Source organism: Xylaria bambusicola (assembly GCF_022495145.1).
Source record: "Xylaria bambusicola strain CBS 139988 unplaced genomic scaffold F5B22scaffold_27, whole genome shotgun sequence".
In the NCBI taxonomy this organism is placed as follows: domain Eukaryota; kingdom Fungi; phylum Ascomycota; class Sordariomycetes; order Xylariales; family Xylariaceae; genus Xylaria; species Xylaria bambusicola.
The window spans coordinates 114,874-127,775 of NW_025953580.1; the positions used below are offsets into that span (position 1 = coordinate 114,874).

Below are 12,902 nucleotides of genomic sequence, written 5' to 3' on the forward strand. Positions count from 1 at the left end.
GGCTGTTAAACATCTTCCCGTGCTTATCTTGCTGATGCGAGGTCTCTCTACTATTTATAAATAGCTCGCTTAGGCGCCTCACTCCTACTCTGTTTGTCAGCTCTGGGGCACTTTCACTTCGATGCCGAAAGCTCCTTCGTTACCGCAGTCCGAGCTGAGCCTGCCATTACTCTACCGTCAACCGTCATCGAAATATACGGGATACGACGCTGCCATTGTATGGACGCAGACAGGGGCGGGGTATGAGTCGGTGTTGGGGGAGGGGTCTGTTTGACCTGGCAGGATTCAACTGTCAGAAAGCAAGAAAACATGGGGGGTGGAGGTGTGAGATCGGCATTACGTGTGGAATACCTGGGGAATACCTGGAGAAACAACGAAGGATTACCAACTGCTCGAGGCCGAGTCTTACCTAACAAGGGTTCCTCGAAAGATGTGACGATCCTGGCTTGACAAATCAATGTGCATGGATGGAGAGGAATTACGGACGAACGGTGGTTATCTCATGATACGAAATAATATGGTCATACTATCGAGAGAGCTGGCAACAAGGGGGACTGGGAAGTGTGAGATGTGTCGCCGAAAGATTGTTGGTACTCAAGCAAGGTACACTGCAGGAAGAGCAGGGACCTGATTACGATTCAAGCTTTCGCCAGGGGTACGATCGGATTACCTGAAGCACTTGAGGATTGTGTAAGCAGCAGCCTGGAGGATGGGACCGTTGCAATTAAACCCTACGATAGGGCTTAGTGGATCGACCAGTCGGAGAATTAGCAAATCCTTCGGATATCGGGGACGGACGAATGAGGACGCAGGGCCTAAGTCAAAGGTATCTTCGCCTATGAAGAGTACCATCGTATGCTTGTCGTTGACTCACGATCGCGCTAGGAGAATGGGCTCTTCTCAAAAGTCATCGCAACGTTCATTGACATTCAGTCAAGGGCAACTTCGAAATGTGAAAATCAGCATTCGGCCATTACGGTACCATCACACAGACTAGGTAAAATCGTGGTAAGCTTGAGAAGCGTTGAAACTGCTTATGCAGCCCTAACACGCGCGTTCCTGTTTTTGAGAAATTTTGGTCCCGATCCAAATGATCTACCATTTTCCTTTCTCGGGTCTTCTTTGGGTAACGGCTGCGACCTCTTCCCGTTGCATCATATTTTACGAATATGATGACTAATACTCTATAACATTACGTCTGCTTTCACATACCTTCTAATAGGTCCGTGACCCGGGAATAAGCTCTTGGCTTCATAGGTTAAAGCGACTATCAATTAGACCGAAACCGTACGTTTTAAGCATTCTTCACCATGGTCTTAGTTCACGATGCATTCTAGAGAAGGAGAGAACCTAGCCGCATCAATTCCCGAAGCTTCTACGAGATACGACTTCAAACAACCAGCACGTACCTTCAGCTCTGATTCATCAACCTCTATCTGATCAAACAGGATATTTCGTAGATCCCCGCGGACTTTTGTTCACGTAGTCCCACCCTGTCGATACCGAGCGAATGGGACGCTTATCGATCGTTAATAGCAGATCATAATTCAGGGTTAGCCGTAACTGAAGTATTGCCATGTAGAAAACATGAAACATGAACACACGGCATATGGAAAGCCACCAAGCGAATAACAGCCCTTTTAAAACCGTAGTCCCGGTGACCGTTGTCGATAAGAGAGACAGCAGCCAGGTCCAATTGACTCGATCAAGGTAACCACGGAGCTTCTCCAAGCCCTCGGACGATAAGGGGTAATACCGAATACTACCTTGTAATCGATCAATCGCCGTGCTTGACGGCCGATCGGGATAAGTTGGTTTCTGATTACCTTGAGAACGATAGCAATATTTTTCACTATTAGTGATTATGAGAGAAATAGATGAGTGATACAACATGCAAAGTCCACGTCTCGAGCGGGAACCACGCTTTATTTGTGCAAGCTCTTGGTTTTAAGAATTGATATATTCGATGTTGATGCAACATATTCTCATAGCGGCCGCGAGTAAAGTATTTCATAATACAAAACGTCAAGAAGTCCTTGTTGGGCAGCATATCGGCTAAAAAATGTATAGCTACATAGTATATAATACGTACAACAAGCTATTGAATTGCTCCACACATTTTCTGGTTCTTGGCAGACTAGGTATTGAGTGTTCCTAAGTTTTACTAGGGGATCAACTAGTATGAATCCATTGTTTAGGATCAAATGTGAGATTGCATTTTTTTTTACAGATGTCTCGGACGAGTTCCCCTCTAAAGGCCGCCTTTCCTTCGTTTTGTTGGCTTGTCTTCGATCTGAGCCCAGGCATCTTCAAACACCGTGGGTATTGTCGTAAAATGTTCATCAAGTAAATTAAGTCTCCTTACAACTTGGAATGCCCCGGTACCAACTGACATAGTCTCTCCCATAATGATTTTTTCACTGACACCTTCAATTGGATCTGTCTTCATCGCCGATGCTGCGTCAAACAAATGGTCTGCTGTTTTCTCAAACGAAGCGAGCTGTAACACACTATCGCGCATCTTGGAGAGACCAAAACGGGTGATGCCCAGGATTTCGCCCTTGTAGGTCATTACATCAGCGAGAAGCTGCATATGCCGGGGGTCGATGTTCATCATGTCCATGACGGCGCCGATTTCCTTAGCAATTGTCGTCCGCGCAGCTTCTATACCTAGAATGTCCCTACATTCTATTACGCTGTTGGTCATGACCTTGGTGCCAAGGACTCCCTCTGTATTCATACATTGCCGTAGACCGTAACCCTCAACCAAAACAGTATTTGTAGAATCTTTCTCGCTCTGCTGAACAATAGCTCGAGAAGCTTCGGGATACCCAGAGATCGGAACTAAAGGCAGTACACGCTTGAGATGGCTGATGCGAACGGACAGATCAGCCATGACCTCTGTGGCAGTTTTGGTTCTTGTTGTTCGCTTAGAAGGGTCTATATCTAAAGCCTTCACAGTGATTTCTATGCTCGCATCTTGTTCGAACACTTGCATGTCTGTCTTCTGAATCTTGAGCTTTTTCTGCTTGGCAATCGCGTTGACAATATCGCCGAGTTTGATTCCAAGATGCATGCCTTCCAATGTTTCAGTGTCAATATGCAGCGTAATGAAGGAACGATGAGGTTGCCATTCATCATCCAGGTAGCGAAGGACGTCTTCAACACATGTTTTCTCAATACGCGCTCGGACGATCTTGGCAGCCTCTAAACTCTTAGGGTTCTGTAAAGGACAGCTGATGACTGGCGTACTGATCGTCTTGGACGCGTTGATGATTTCCTTAATACGTGGGACACCCTGCGTGATACTCATGCCAGCTACACCGGCGAAATGGAAGGTTTTTAAAGTCATTTGAGTTCCGGGTTCGCCAATAGACTGCGCACCAACAGCCCCAACAGCATGCCCCGGTTCGACGTGTGCCTTGCTGTATTTTTCCAGGCACAGTCCAATGAAATATCTAAGAGTTTTCTCGGACACTTTGGCTGCTCTCTCCGAGGCCATCTTTGATACGGACTCATGTTCTTCCTCTTCGATTCTGCATGCCACTCGTGCAAGGTACCCAAGATCTAGCCTGTCAAGCCTTGCGTTTAGTTCCGAAAGCCTTGCAAATTCCTGCTTTTCGATAGTGGTCTTGGCTTTGGGAGGCCGTTGAAAATCTAGGTCCTCGAGTACCGGTTTCAGGTTCAGAAGGTCTTCGTATGTGAACTCATGCATCTCTGACTTAATTTTTGCCAGCTTCCTGATTTGCCAACTCTTATCAGAGATATTGAGCCTCTCCAGCTGCTTGGCCTTTGCTTGATCTACATCAAATATAAGAGTGGCAAGAGCTTCCCGCTCATTACTTGTGAGTGGAAGGAAACGGGTATCAGGCGCGGTCAGCATGCCATCAAGACCACCAGCAACACGAAATTTGGCACATCGTTCCGCCAGGCTTCTGACATGCCGGTGAATGGTTTCGAGAAACTTGCGGCCACCCTCGTTTTCATCCACACCGTAATCCGTCGTATCATTGTATTGGAGGGGTTCTCCATGAAGTAAGCCACGTCTTCGATACCGATCACGTTCCTTCTTGAGCATTGTATCACAAAGTGCGAGTATTTCGAAAGGCAATAAAGCCCGATCTGAATTGCTCCAGGTCAAATTTTCGGCATGGGAGAACGTACGTTCGAAACTGACAGGCACAGCCTTTCCTTCCATATCGACTGGATCTAGTTTATCCGCTCCAAATTGGAACTGGACAACGCCGTCGCCCGAGGTTCGTACCGTATCATCATATTTTGTAGAGAGATCTTCTAGCGATTTCATAAGGCGACGCGACATATATCCTGTTTCTGCGGTCTTGACGGCAGTATCAACCAAACCTTCTCGACCTGATATAGCGTGGAACAGGAACTCGGTTGGCACAAGCCCTGTATAGAAGCTATTTCGCACGAAACCTTTAGCAGATGCATGGCGAGTGTTTTTGTGAAAATGTGGCAAAGTTCGATCCTGAAAACCGTCAGCCACACGGGAGCCAGCAATAATTTGCTGGCCGACGGCAGCGATCATTTGAGCAACGTTGATGGTGGAACCTTTGGAGCCTGACGATGCCATGACCAAAGGAGCGTTGTTCCGACTCAGAGACTTGATACAAAGCTCACCAGCATTCTGACGAACTTTGTTCAGCACACCTGAGATCTTAGCTTCTAGTGTTTCTTCCATTGAGCATCCTGTAGCCTTCTGTAGTCTATTCTCATTGAACTGTTTAATGAAATCATCCGAATCCGCGTAAGCGTCTACGAACAATTTCTCCTTCGCTATAGTAAGAGCGGTAGTGGGAAAGACATCTCCAATACCAATTGAAAATCCTCGATTCGTCAATACTCTTGCACAAAGCTTCGCGAGTCGGTTCATTGCAGTCACAGCTGCATCCGCGCCATAGTCTCGCAGAATGACGTAGAATACTGAGTCTTTTTGGCCTGCTCCCACGGTGGATTTATCCATTCGGCCACACATAACCTCTGAATTACGAACAACAAGCCAGCCATCATTGGGGCACATATCTGGAGCTCTCTTCCTGTGGCCAGGAGGAGCTGCTGGAGGATCCACGTACTGCTTACATTTGGCATCCAGGTTGACTTTGATCGGACTTGATTTGTTGGGTCTCATAAGCATGCTGAAAATTTGTTTACCCGTCCATAATCGTTTGGGGACTAGAATGGCCGGGGGCGGTAAGTCAATGTGCATATCACCGTCCATCATCTGCATGACGATATATGTGAAAGTCCTTCGGTCAAAGAACATATCCTTGCTGCTCAAAAGATACGATGCAGTAATAAAGTCCTGAGTGGCTGCGATGATGGGCTCTCCGTTTTTAGGCGTTGCAAGGTTATGTTTGACGCTCATCAAAGTAACGGCCTCAGCACGAGCCTCTTCTGTTTGAGGTACATGGAGGTTCATCTCGTCACCATCAAAATCAGCGTTATAGGGGCCACAAGCACATTCATTGAGACGAAATGTTCTCCAGGGCCGCACCTTGACGAGATGGCTCATGATACTAAGTTTGTGAAGTGAAGGTTGTCGATTGAAGAGAACAATATCCCCATCCTCTAGGTGGCGCTCAACAATATCACCAATACGAAGTTCCTTCGCAGCAGCCTCTTTATCGCCAAATCGGAGCGACACACGGAACGGCGGATGGTCACCATCGACTTTGAGAATTGCTTGTGCCCCTGGCCAGATGGTGGGGCCGTTGATAATGCACTGTCTTAGTTTTGCGATATTGTCGCGATGCGCTCTCTCAGGGTACGTTAAATTCTTGGCGACAAGCATTGGCACCGCCACTTCATTGACTGCTAGATTCGGGTCAGGGGAGATAACAGTTCTGCCTGAAAAGTCAACGCGCTTTCCTGACAGATTGCCACGGAAGCGCCCTTGTTTCCCCTTCAGGCGTTGACAGAAACCACGCATTGTCTTCGTCACTCCGTTGTCTCTAAGTCCTGGAACGTCACTGTTCACATATACCGCTATCTGAAGCTGTAGAAATTCCCACTGCTCCATGATGGTTTGCAAAGCGGTGCCTTTCTGTAATGCTGCGCGAATAAGACCGCAGGCAAACACAATATCACCGAGGCGAGTTGTTATGTCATCTTCATTGCTTGCTCCTTCTTGGGCGACTGATGGTCGAATACATACAGGCGGCGCTGGTAAGTATTGCCAAAGAAACATTTCTGGGCGTCCTTCGGAAGGGTTCAAGCCAAGTAGTTCGCAATCATCTGGGGTGATCTGTTTAAAGAGGTTTAGGACTCTAAGAGGGTTTAGGTCCTCGAAGGCCTTTCTCAAATGTTTATCGAGATCATTGACGTGCTTCCTGGCTTCGATGAAGGAGTTATCGAATTCTATTTTGCTTGGCGGCGGCTTCTTCTTCGCCGAAGTAGATTTGTTATATGCGACAAACTTATCGTGAACCAGCTTAAGAGCACCAACCTTGCGAATTTGACCATTGACAGCTCCGCAATATGGACACTGTTTAGTTTTCCTACACTGGTCGTTGATTTTTTTGCAGATTGCAACGCGTTTCATATTATCGATATTGGGTCGTCTCAGCTCCCTGAGGTACGCTCGACGCTCTTGTTCGACTAACAGCACCCTAGAGCAATCCTTACATATGTTTTGAAGAATCGTAATTGTGAATTTGATATAGCCGATATGGAACGCTGGTAATGGTAGCCGTACATGGCCAAAATGCCCGATGCAGTCGGCCAGCCTCTCATTGCATGTAGCGCACACTCCGGTCTTGCTGGAAGTTCCCTGACGAAACAAGATGTCAGAAGGCACGAGTTCGCAGGTTCCTTGAATTGAAGGGCAGTACTCACCAAGCGCTTGTCGAGCACACCATTTTGAGTCGGCTCGCGCCCCTTATCAATATCATACATAGACCGATCAGAAACTTCTAATACGCCCTGGTTGACAATATCCTGGTTGGATTGGATGCCAAACTTTAGGTTCTTGAATCGCTTGGGCAGCTTATCGACTACCTGGTGCTTGATGGGCGCGGTGGCACTTGTCTCCGTCATTGTCGCCATCTTGACGGCTGTATAGAGCAGTGGTACTCGCTTGGGTGCGTAATAGCGAAGGTTGGGTGCAGGATTTGCCTTGAATGCGACGGCCGATCGCGTTGCTCCGCGCGCGCGATCTAACTAGATGAAGTGCTCTGTGGCTCAATCCGTTCGAAGCTGTAGTATGCTACCGCACAGTATCCAATGGGAAGCGATATACCATAGTCATGGCGATTATCATGGGCAGCACGGGCAACGGTCAAGCGTAGGAGGCGTTACGGTCGAGCAGGCGGAAATGGGTTGACAAGATAGATGAAGTCTGCGACTGAAATTTTGCTGGGTCCAAGTCTGGCTCTGGTCGGGAGTCATCCAGTCGTGCCCCACCGTTCTAGTTTGCCGCACAGCGTAGCGGCAAGCAGCGCGCCTGGTGCGGGGCTTAGCGGGGAGGCTGTTAGGAGGGGCTGCTGCAAGTACCTACCTACTGACAGCCCAGGTAGCCCTATCAGTCCAGTTTCAGGTACCTACTAAGGTACCTATAACTGAGGCACCTAGCTGCCTTACCTACCTACCTACCACCTACCTTTAGGTACCTCTCTGAATGCCAAGTGACGTCTTACCCGCCCACTGTCCAACGGGGCAAATCTAAGTAAGCAAATAATGTGCCTAGGGATAGCTTTTCATCTGCTGAATACCGTTACCTAACTTTTAAGTTCTAGATGGTGCTCTAGTTGGTGCCTTAGTACTGGAGTGCTGGTGGCTTGATAGTGTCATTTCCATGTGACAATCACCACGTGTACGGTACAGCATGCGTGCCACTACCTCGACTACCGACCTGAGCAGAGCTAACCTAGCTTTCCACCACCGGTCAACCAATCCATCCATGCTTTTTCATATTAATAATAAACGATTACTCTGTAGCAGCTGCAGATCGGCCGTATCTTCGCCCTCTTGAGCATCTCTGACGCTGGTTGTCTTCTTCGGCTGCTTATGCTTGCCTCTTCAATAGTTGTTGGCGTCGGACCCTGACCATATATCCGTCCTCAGCCAACCCCGCAACATTCTTTCTTCAAGCTACATCAGATTGCTGAAGAAATATTCTACGGTTGTATTTCGCATCTGACTCCGCCGCCGGCATACGTTGCTCCAGTCGTCCAACGTAGCCGTCTATCCACATAGAAGTGTGTTCAATTGGCCCCGCGGCCGTTTCGGCAGAATGCCTACAGGTCCTGACAATGCGGTCACCTCGGGTGATGGAAATGGGGAAAAGAAGCCGGAGAAGAGGCCGGAAAAGTCATATTTGGCTAGTGCCGTTGAGTCTATAAATCCATGGACGACTCGAAGCACCACGCCAGTACCCAAGGACAGCTCTTCAGCCCCCCGGCCGAAACCAGCGGCGCAGCCGGCCCAAAAGGCAGATGATCATTCTACAAACAGCTTATATGGTCAAAGCTTCAAGAAGTATCCTGCCGACTGCCCCTCAGTGAATGTCCTGTGGTTTCACGCTGTTGATGTCTGTGCTCCTGGTCTGTTACTTGTCCCGAGGCGCTAATCGTATCTCCAGGTCCCGAAGCGCAAGCCGCAATTGTTGAAGACCAAGAAGGAGCCGGATAATGTCAAGCCAGCCATCCCGAAGAAGTTTGCCGCATTTTCGAATGTAGATTCCAGGTCACTTGAAAATGCGTACCAGAAGTTATTGGAAGAGATGGAGACTGGTCGTGGCAAAGGTGTACATATGCGCACACGCTCTAGCTCCCGCCGCTCTCAAGTGGAAGATCCGCTAATCACCGAGCCCGCTAAAGACTCGGATGCCTTTACATCGGGCTTACGAGTTCCAGTCAATGAAGATTTCCTATTCGACGTAAATATCGAGCGTCGTGAATTAGCCCCTGTATACTGGCTTGGCCCCATATACGAGGTTCGTCGCGGCACGTGGTTTGTGAGTCTCTCTTTTTGCTCTGGTTGCTTAAACCTTATGCAAACTACGCTCTGAAATCAATCGCCTCGGAAACAACCCCCCACCCCCAAGGTCCGGAAACTCATGAGCAGACATAGCAACTTTGGTGACGATAATGGCTAACGTTAAGTGTAATAGTATCAAGAAGGCTCATCACTGAGGCCTTGCGAGGAGAACTTAGCGGCCCAACTCGAGGAAGGGTATCTGAAGACTAAGCCTTGGACATATCCCGAGAATAGGACGCGGAGCAATTCTGGCCTACAGAATGTTACCCCCAAGGCGTCAACAGAAAATCTCAAGACAACGGCTAAGTTACAGGCGGAGGGCTCAGTGAAACCCCCGCCTCTACAATCGCCAGCGGCTCATCAACCACAAACATATCGGCTTTTTGGCACATACAGTGAGTAATGCTTGCGACTCTCATATCTCATTTGTGGTAGAATACCATGATGTAAAAGCTATCTCCAAGTGAAAAGCCGGGCCTAGCCACTCGCCCTCTCTGAAACCGATCATGCCTATAACCATATCCATAACTGACTCTGAGGATAATAGTGAACAGTGTAGCTACCTACCAAGATTCAAGCACTGCGTGGCTATCCTCCGATGGCGTATTCAGCTGGGTGACATCAACAGTCTACCAAAGATTTGCTGGAGGGGGTTACATGAATGGGATCAAGCTCGTAAGGGGCTATTCAGAGTCAGGCAAAAACAAGGAAATCAAACGCCCTCCAACACCTACAACAGCAACATTGCCGCCTCATCCAACTGAGGACGACAACCCAGACAAGTCGCTCAAGCGGCGATCTGCCCCGCCTACCACGCGTCCAGGTACTACGGGTGACGAGAGAGATGAAAGCGGCACTAGAGTGGAAATTGAACGAAGGGAGAATCAACTCAAGCGCCATTTATCCTCTTATATCGAAGGCGCCGGTGATCCTGAAAAACAAGAGGAACACATCAGGCTACGTGAGGAGCAAGAGATTCAGGATGACTATCAAGGTCAAGATGGTGAGACACAGGGACGCGAGATCGAGCATCTAGTTCTGGTAACACATGGCATTGGTCAAATGCTGAGTATGAGGTAAGAAAATTTTCCCATTTCGCAAAAGCAGTCGCAGAGAATTAATCTATATTCTTTAGAATGGAGAGTGTTAATTTTGTCCATGATGTTAATATGCTTCGAAAGACTTTAAAAGGCGTTTATGCTCACTCTGAAGATCTAAAGGCGCTCAATTCCGATAGCCAGGAAGGGCCTGGAAATTCTAAAATTCAGGTTTTACCAGTCTGCTGGAGGCATCTACTTGACTTTCCAAAAAGACGAGAAAGGAAAGGCGAAACGGATTTGGGTGACGTGGTACAGGAAGACGATGAATGTTAGTGCTACATCCAGCTAGTTGGGACTTTGTAACAGAGGCTAACACGACGCTAGATCCCTCTCTTGAAGATATCACTGTTGAGGGCATGGCTTTTGCAAGGTCGCTCATTTCCGACCTGGCGCTTGATGTTCTTCTGTACCAGAGCGCCTATAGGGAACAAATCACGGAGATCGTTTTGAAGGAATCAAACAGGATTTACAAACTCTTCTGTGATAGAAATCCAGAGTTCAAGGGCAAAGTTCATAGTGAGTGGTCTTAAGCAATCGTTTCTCCACGTTATGGTTTGGATTACACAATTTCTCGACACTTACAAGCTATTTTCGGCCCTAGACTAATTTGAGACGGCGCAGTCATCGGCCACTCCCTTGGATCAGCGATCATGTTTGACATACTATGTCGGCAAAAGCAGACAGCCGGCAATGTCGAGCCACTACGTAACCCTCTTAAAATTTGGCCTTCTCAGGAGCGCGCAGAACCTTCTAAGGACATAAAGGAACTTACGTTTGACTTTAATGTTGAAGATCTTTACTGCCTCGGTTCGCCTGTCGGCTTGTTCCAGATGCTGAAAGGACGAACTATTGCCTCCAGACATCAACCAAATGCCGCGCCTTCGGAAAGTCCCCTCACTCCAGAATATATGGAGGATCCATTCATGTCGACCTCTAATCCTTCAGGACAAAGGCTATCGGCTGTTACTGGCCTACCCCTTTCTGTCTCATCTCCAAAAGTTGCACAACTGTTCAATATTTTCCATCCATCAGATCCTATCGCATATAGGCTAGAACCATTGGTCTCCTCGGCGATGTCTTCCCTGAAGCCACAAGCTCTCCCATACACCAAAAAGGGCATATTTGGGGCGGTGGCTCCGCAAGGTTTATCTGGAATTGGTGTCAAAGTGGGACAGAGCGTCAGTGGTTTATGGTCAAGCTTCAGCGCAGGCATTGCTAGTAGTCTTCTCCGCGGTAGCCTAGGGCTCACAAATGCGGATATCGCCAACTTCAATGCCGCAAATTCTCCAGCAAATACTTCCTCTTCTGGAGTCAGTGCTGGCACGGCTCTACCCCAGGGCACCGCTTCAAGTGCAGGGGCCTCTAATGCTACCGCGCAGCTGGAGAAAACCGATGCCCGCAAAAAGGCACTTGCGCGGCAAAATTCATCTACTCCCAGATCCGCGGATCCCAGTACACCTGGTGGAAACATTGCTCATGACTCAACTCTCATTGATGACGATTTAGAGACGCTCTACGCCCGCTTTCAGAAAAAGAGGGTAGAGGAACATAAGGATAGCGTAAGTCGCGCCGAAGAAGGCCAAGAGCTAGGTGCAGCTTGGGCAGCGGAGGAATTAAAGGCCCAGAAACTGAGGAAAGAGGAATTGAAAGTACGAGCACTCAATTGGAATGGGCGTATTGATTACACTATCCAGGAGTAAGTGAAGCCCCATAATCTTTACATCTGTTCATCGTCGTTTGATTTAAGAGGATGGTTTTTTCAGCCTTCTAAACTTCCATCATTCACTTTGCCGTCAAGCTGACCCATCGAGCAGGAGTGCCCTTGACTTCAACCCGATGAATACCATCGCCTCACATCTGAGCTATTGGCAGGACGAGGACGTCAATCACTTCATTTGTTCACAGCTCCTCTGTAATCGCGAGACACGATCTAGAATGTATCAGCCTCGACATAACAAGCCGGACCGATACATGTGAGCAAAACGAAGACTGTCTATCTAGTCAAGAATTCTCAACGCTCGCCTCGCCTCGCCTTTTGCTTTCCATTTTCTCATACCAAATCTTTCTCTTTTTTTTTTGTGCCTTTCCCTCATGGATGATAGATGGATTTGCATATAGATGATTGGATAGATGTATACCGCGCCCAGTTTCGGGCTAGTTGGTGTATGTATAGGAATAATCAGATAGATACTCCGCTATACAGACCAGGTGTTCTTAGCGAATTGGTCTGTTGGATCAGCACTGAAATGTGTATCTGTCTCCTGCGGCGCGTTCGATGAGACCGCCCTTGGCTGGAGCATATAAGAATTCTGAAGACTTGATAGAAGAGGCATAGAATAGTCGTGAGAATAGATCATGTAGAGCAGAAATCATCAGCTCTATATATCTGTTGGTCGATTATCGTTGAATCAATTGGCTGCATAGTGTCGCGAGGTGTGAGAGTTCTTAGCATGAGAAATGTCCATGGAAGACAATACATTACTAGTGCGCAGATGTTATCAAGTCTATGTATGTACCTGTCGTCACTCATCTCACTGATGCTTTCTCAACTCACAATTTCGAGATTGTTGCCCCGGGAGCACAATATAATCATCTATACTTCGCTGGCTATCCTCGTCACAATCAGTTGCGACATAGCATAAGCATCGGATATTGTGGCAGATCAATAATCTGTGCTTCACGATTCAAGTCATGATATGGGAAACTTATGTATATGATCTCACACATGTTACTATTGCGTTGGTCAGGTACTTATAGACCTATCAAGAGCTGTAACCCAAGCTGATAGTCGGGTAAATCGACGTT

The 12,902-nt window shown here is 47.8% G+C and overlaps 2 protein-coding genes across 2 annotated transcripts; one reads left to right on the top strand and one right to left on the bottom strand.

Moving 5' to 3' along the window:
* Positions 1-1,700: 1,700 nt before the first annotated feature.
* F5B22DRAFT_610668 (DNA-directed RNA polymerase III subunit RPC1) lies at positions 1,701-7,377 on the bottom strand. Its single transcript, XM_047975227.1, has 2 exons — positions 6,856-7,377; positions 1,701-6,790 (listed from the first exon to the last, which is right to left on the bottom strand). Exons 1-2 carry the CDS (start codon positions 7,063-7,065, stop codon positions 2,252-2,254), a joined length of 4,749 nt encoding a protein of 1,582 aa, XP_047829791.1. The 5' UTR covers positions 7,066-7,377; the 3' UTR covers positions 1,701-2,251.
* A 287-nt stretch (positions 7,378-7,664) lies between these two features.
* F5B22DRAFT_610676 (DDHD domain-containing protein) lies at positions 7,665-12,751 on the top strand. Its single transcript, XM_047975228.1, has 8 exons — positions 7,665-8,548; positions 8,600-8,974; positions 9,131-9,392; positions 9,545-10,073; positions 10,133-10,365; positions 10,422-10,613; positions 10,719-11,793; positions 11,912-12,751. Exons 1-8 carry the CDS (start codon positions 8,252-8,254, stop codon positions 12,072-12,074), a joined length of 3,126 nt encoding a protein of 1,041 aa, XP_047829792.1. The 5' UTR covers positions 7,665-8,251; the 3' UTR covers positions 12,075-12,751.
* The last annotated feature ends 151 nt before the right edge of the window (positions 12,752-12,902 follow it).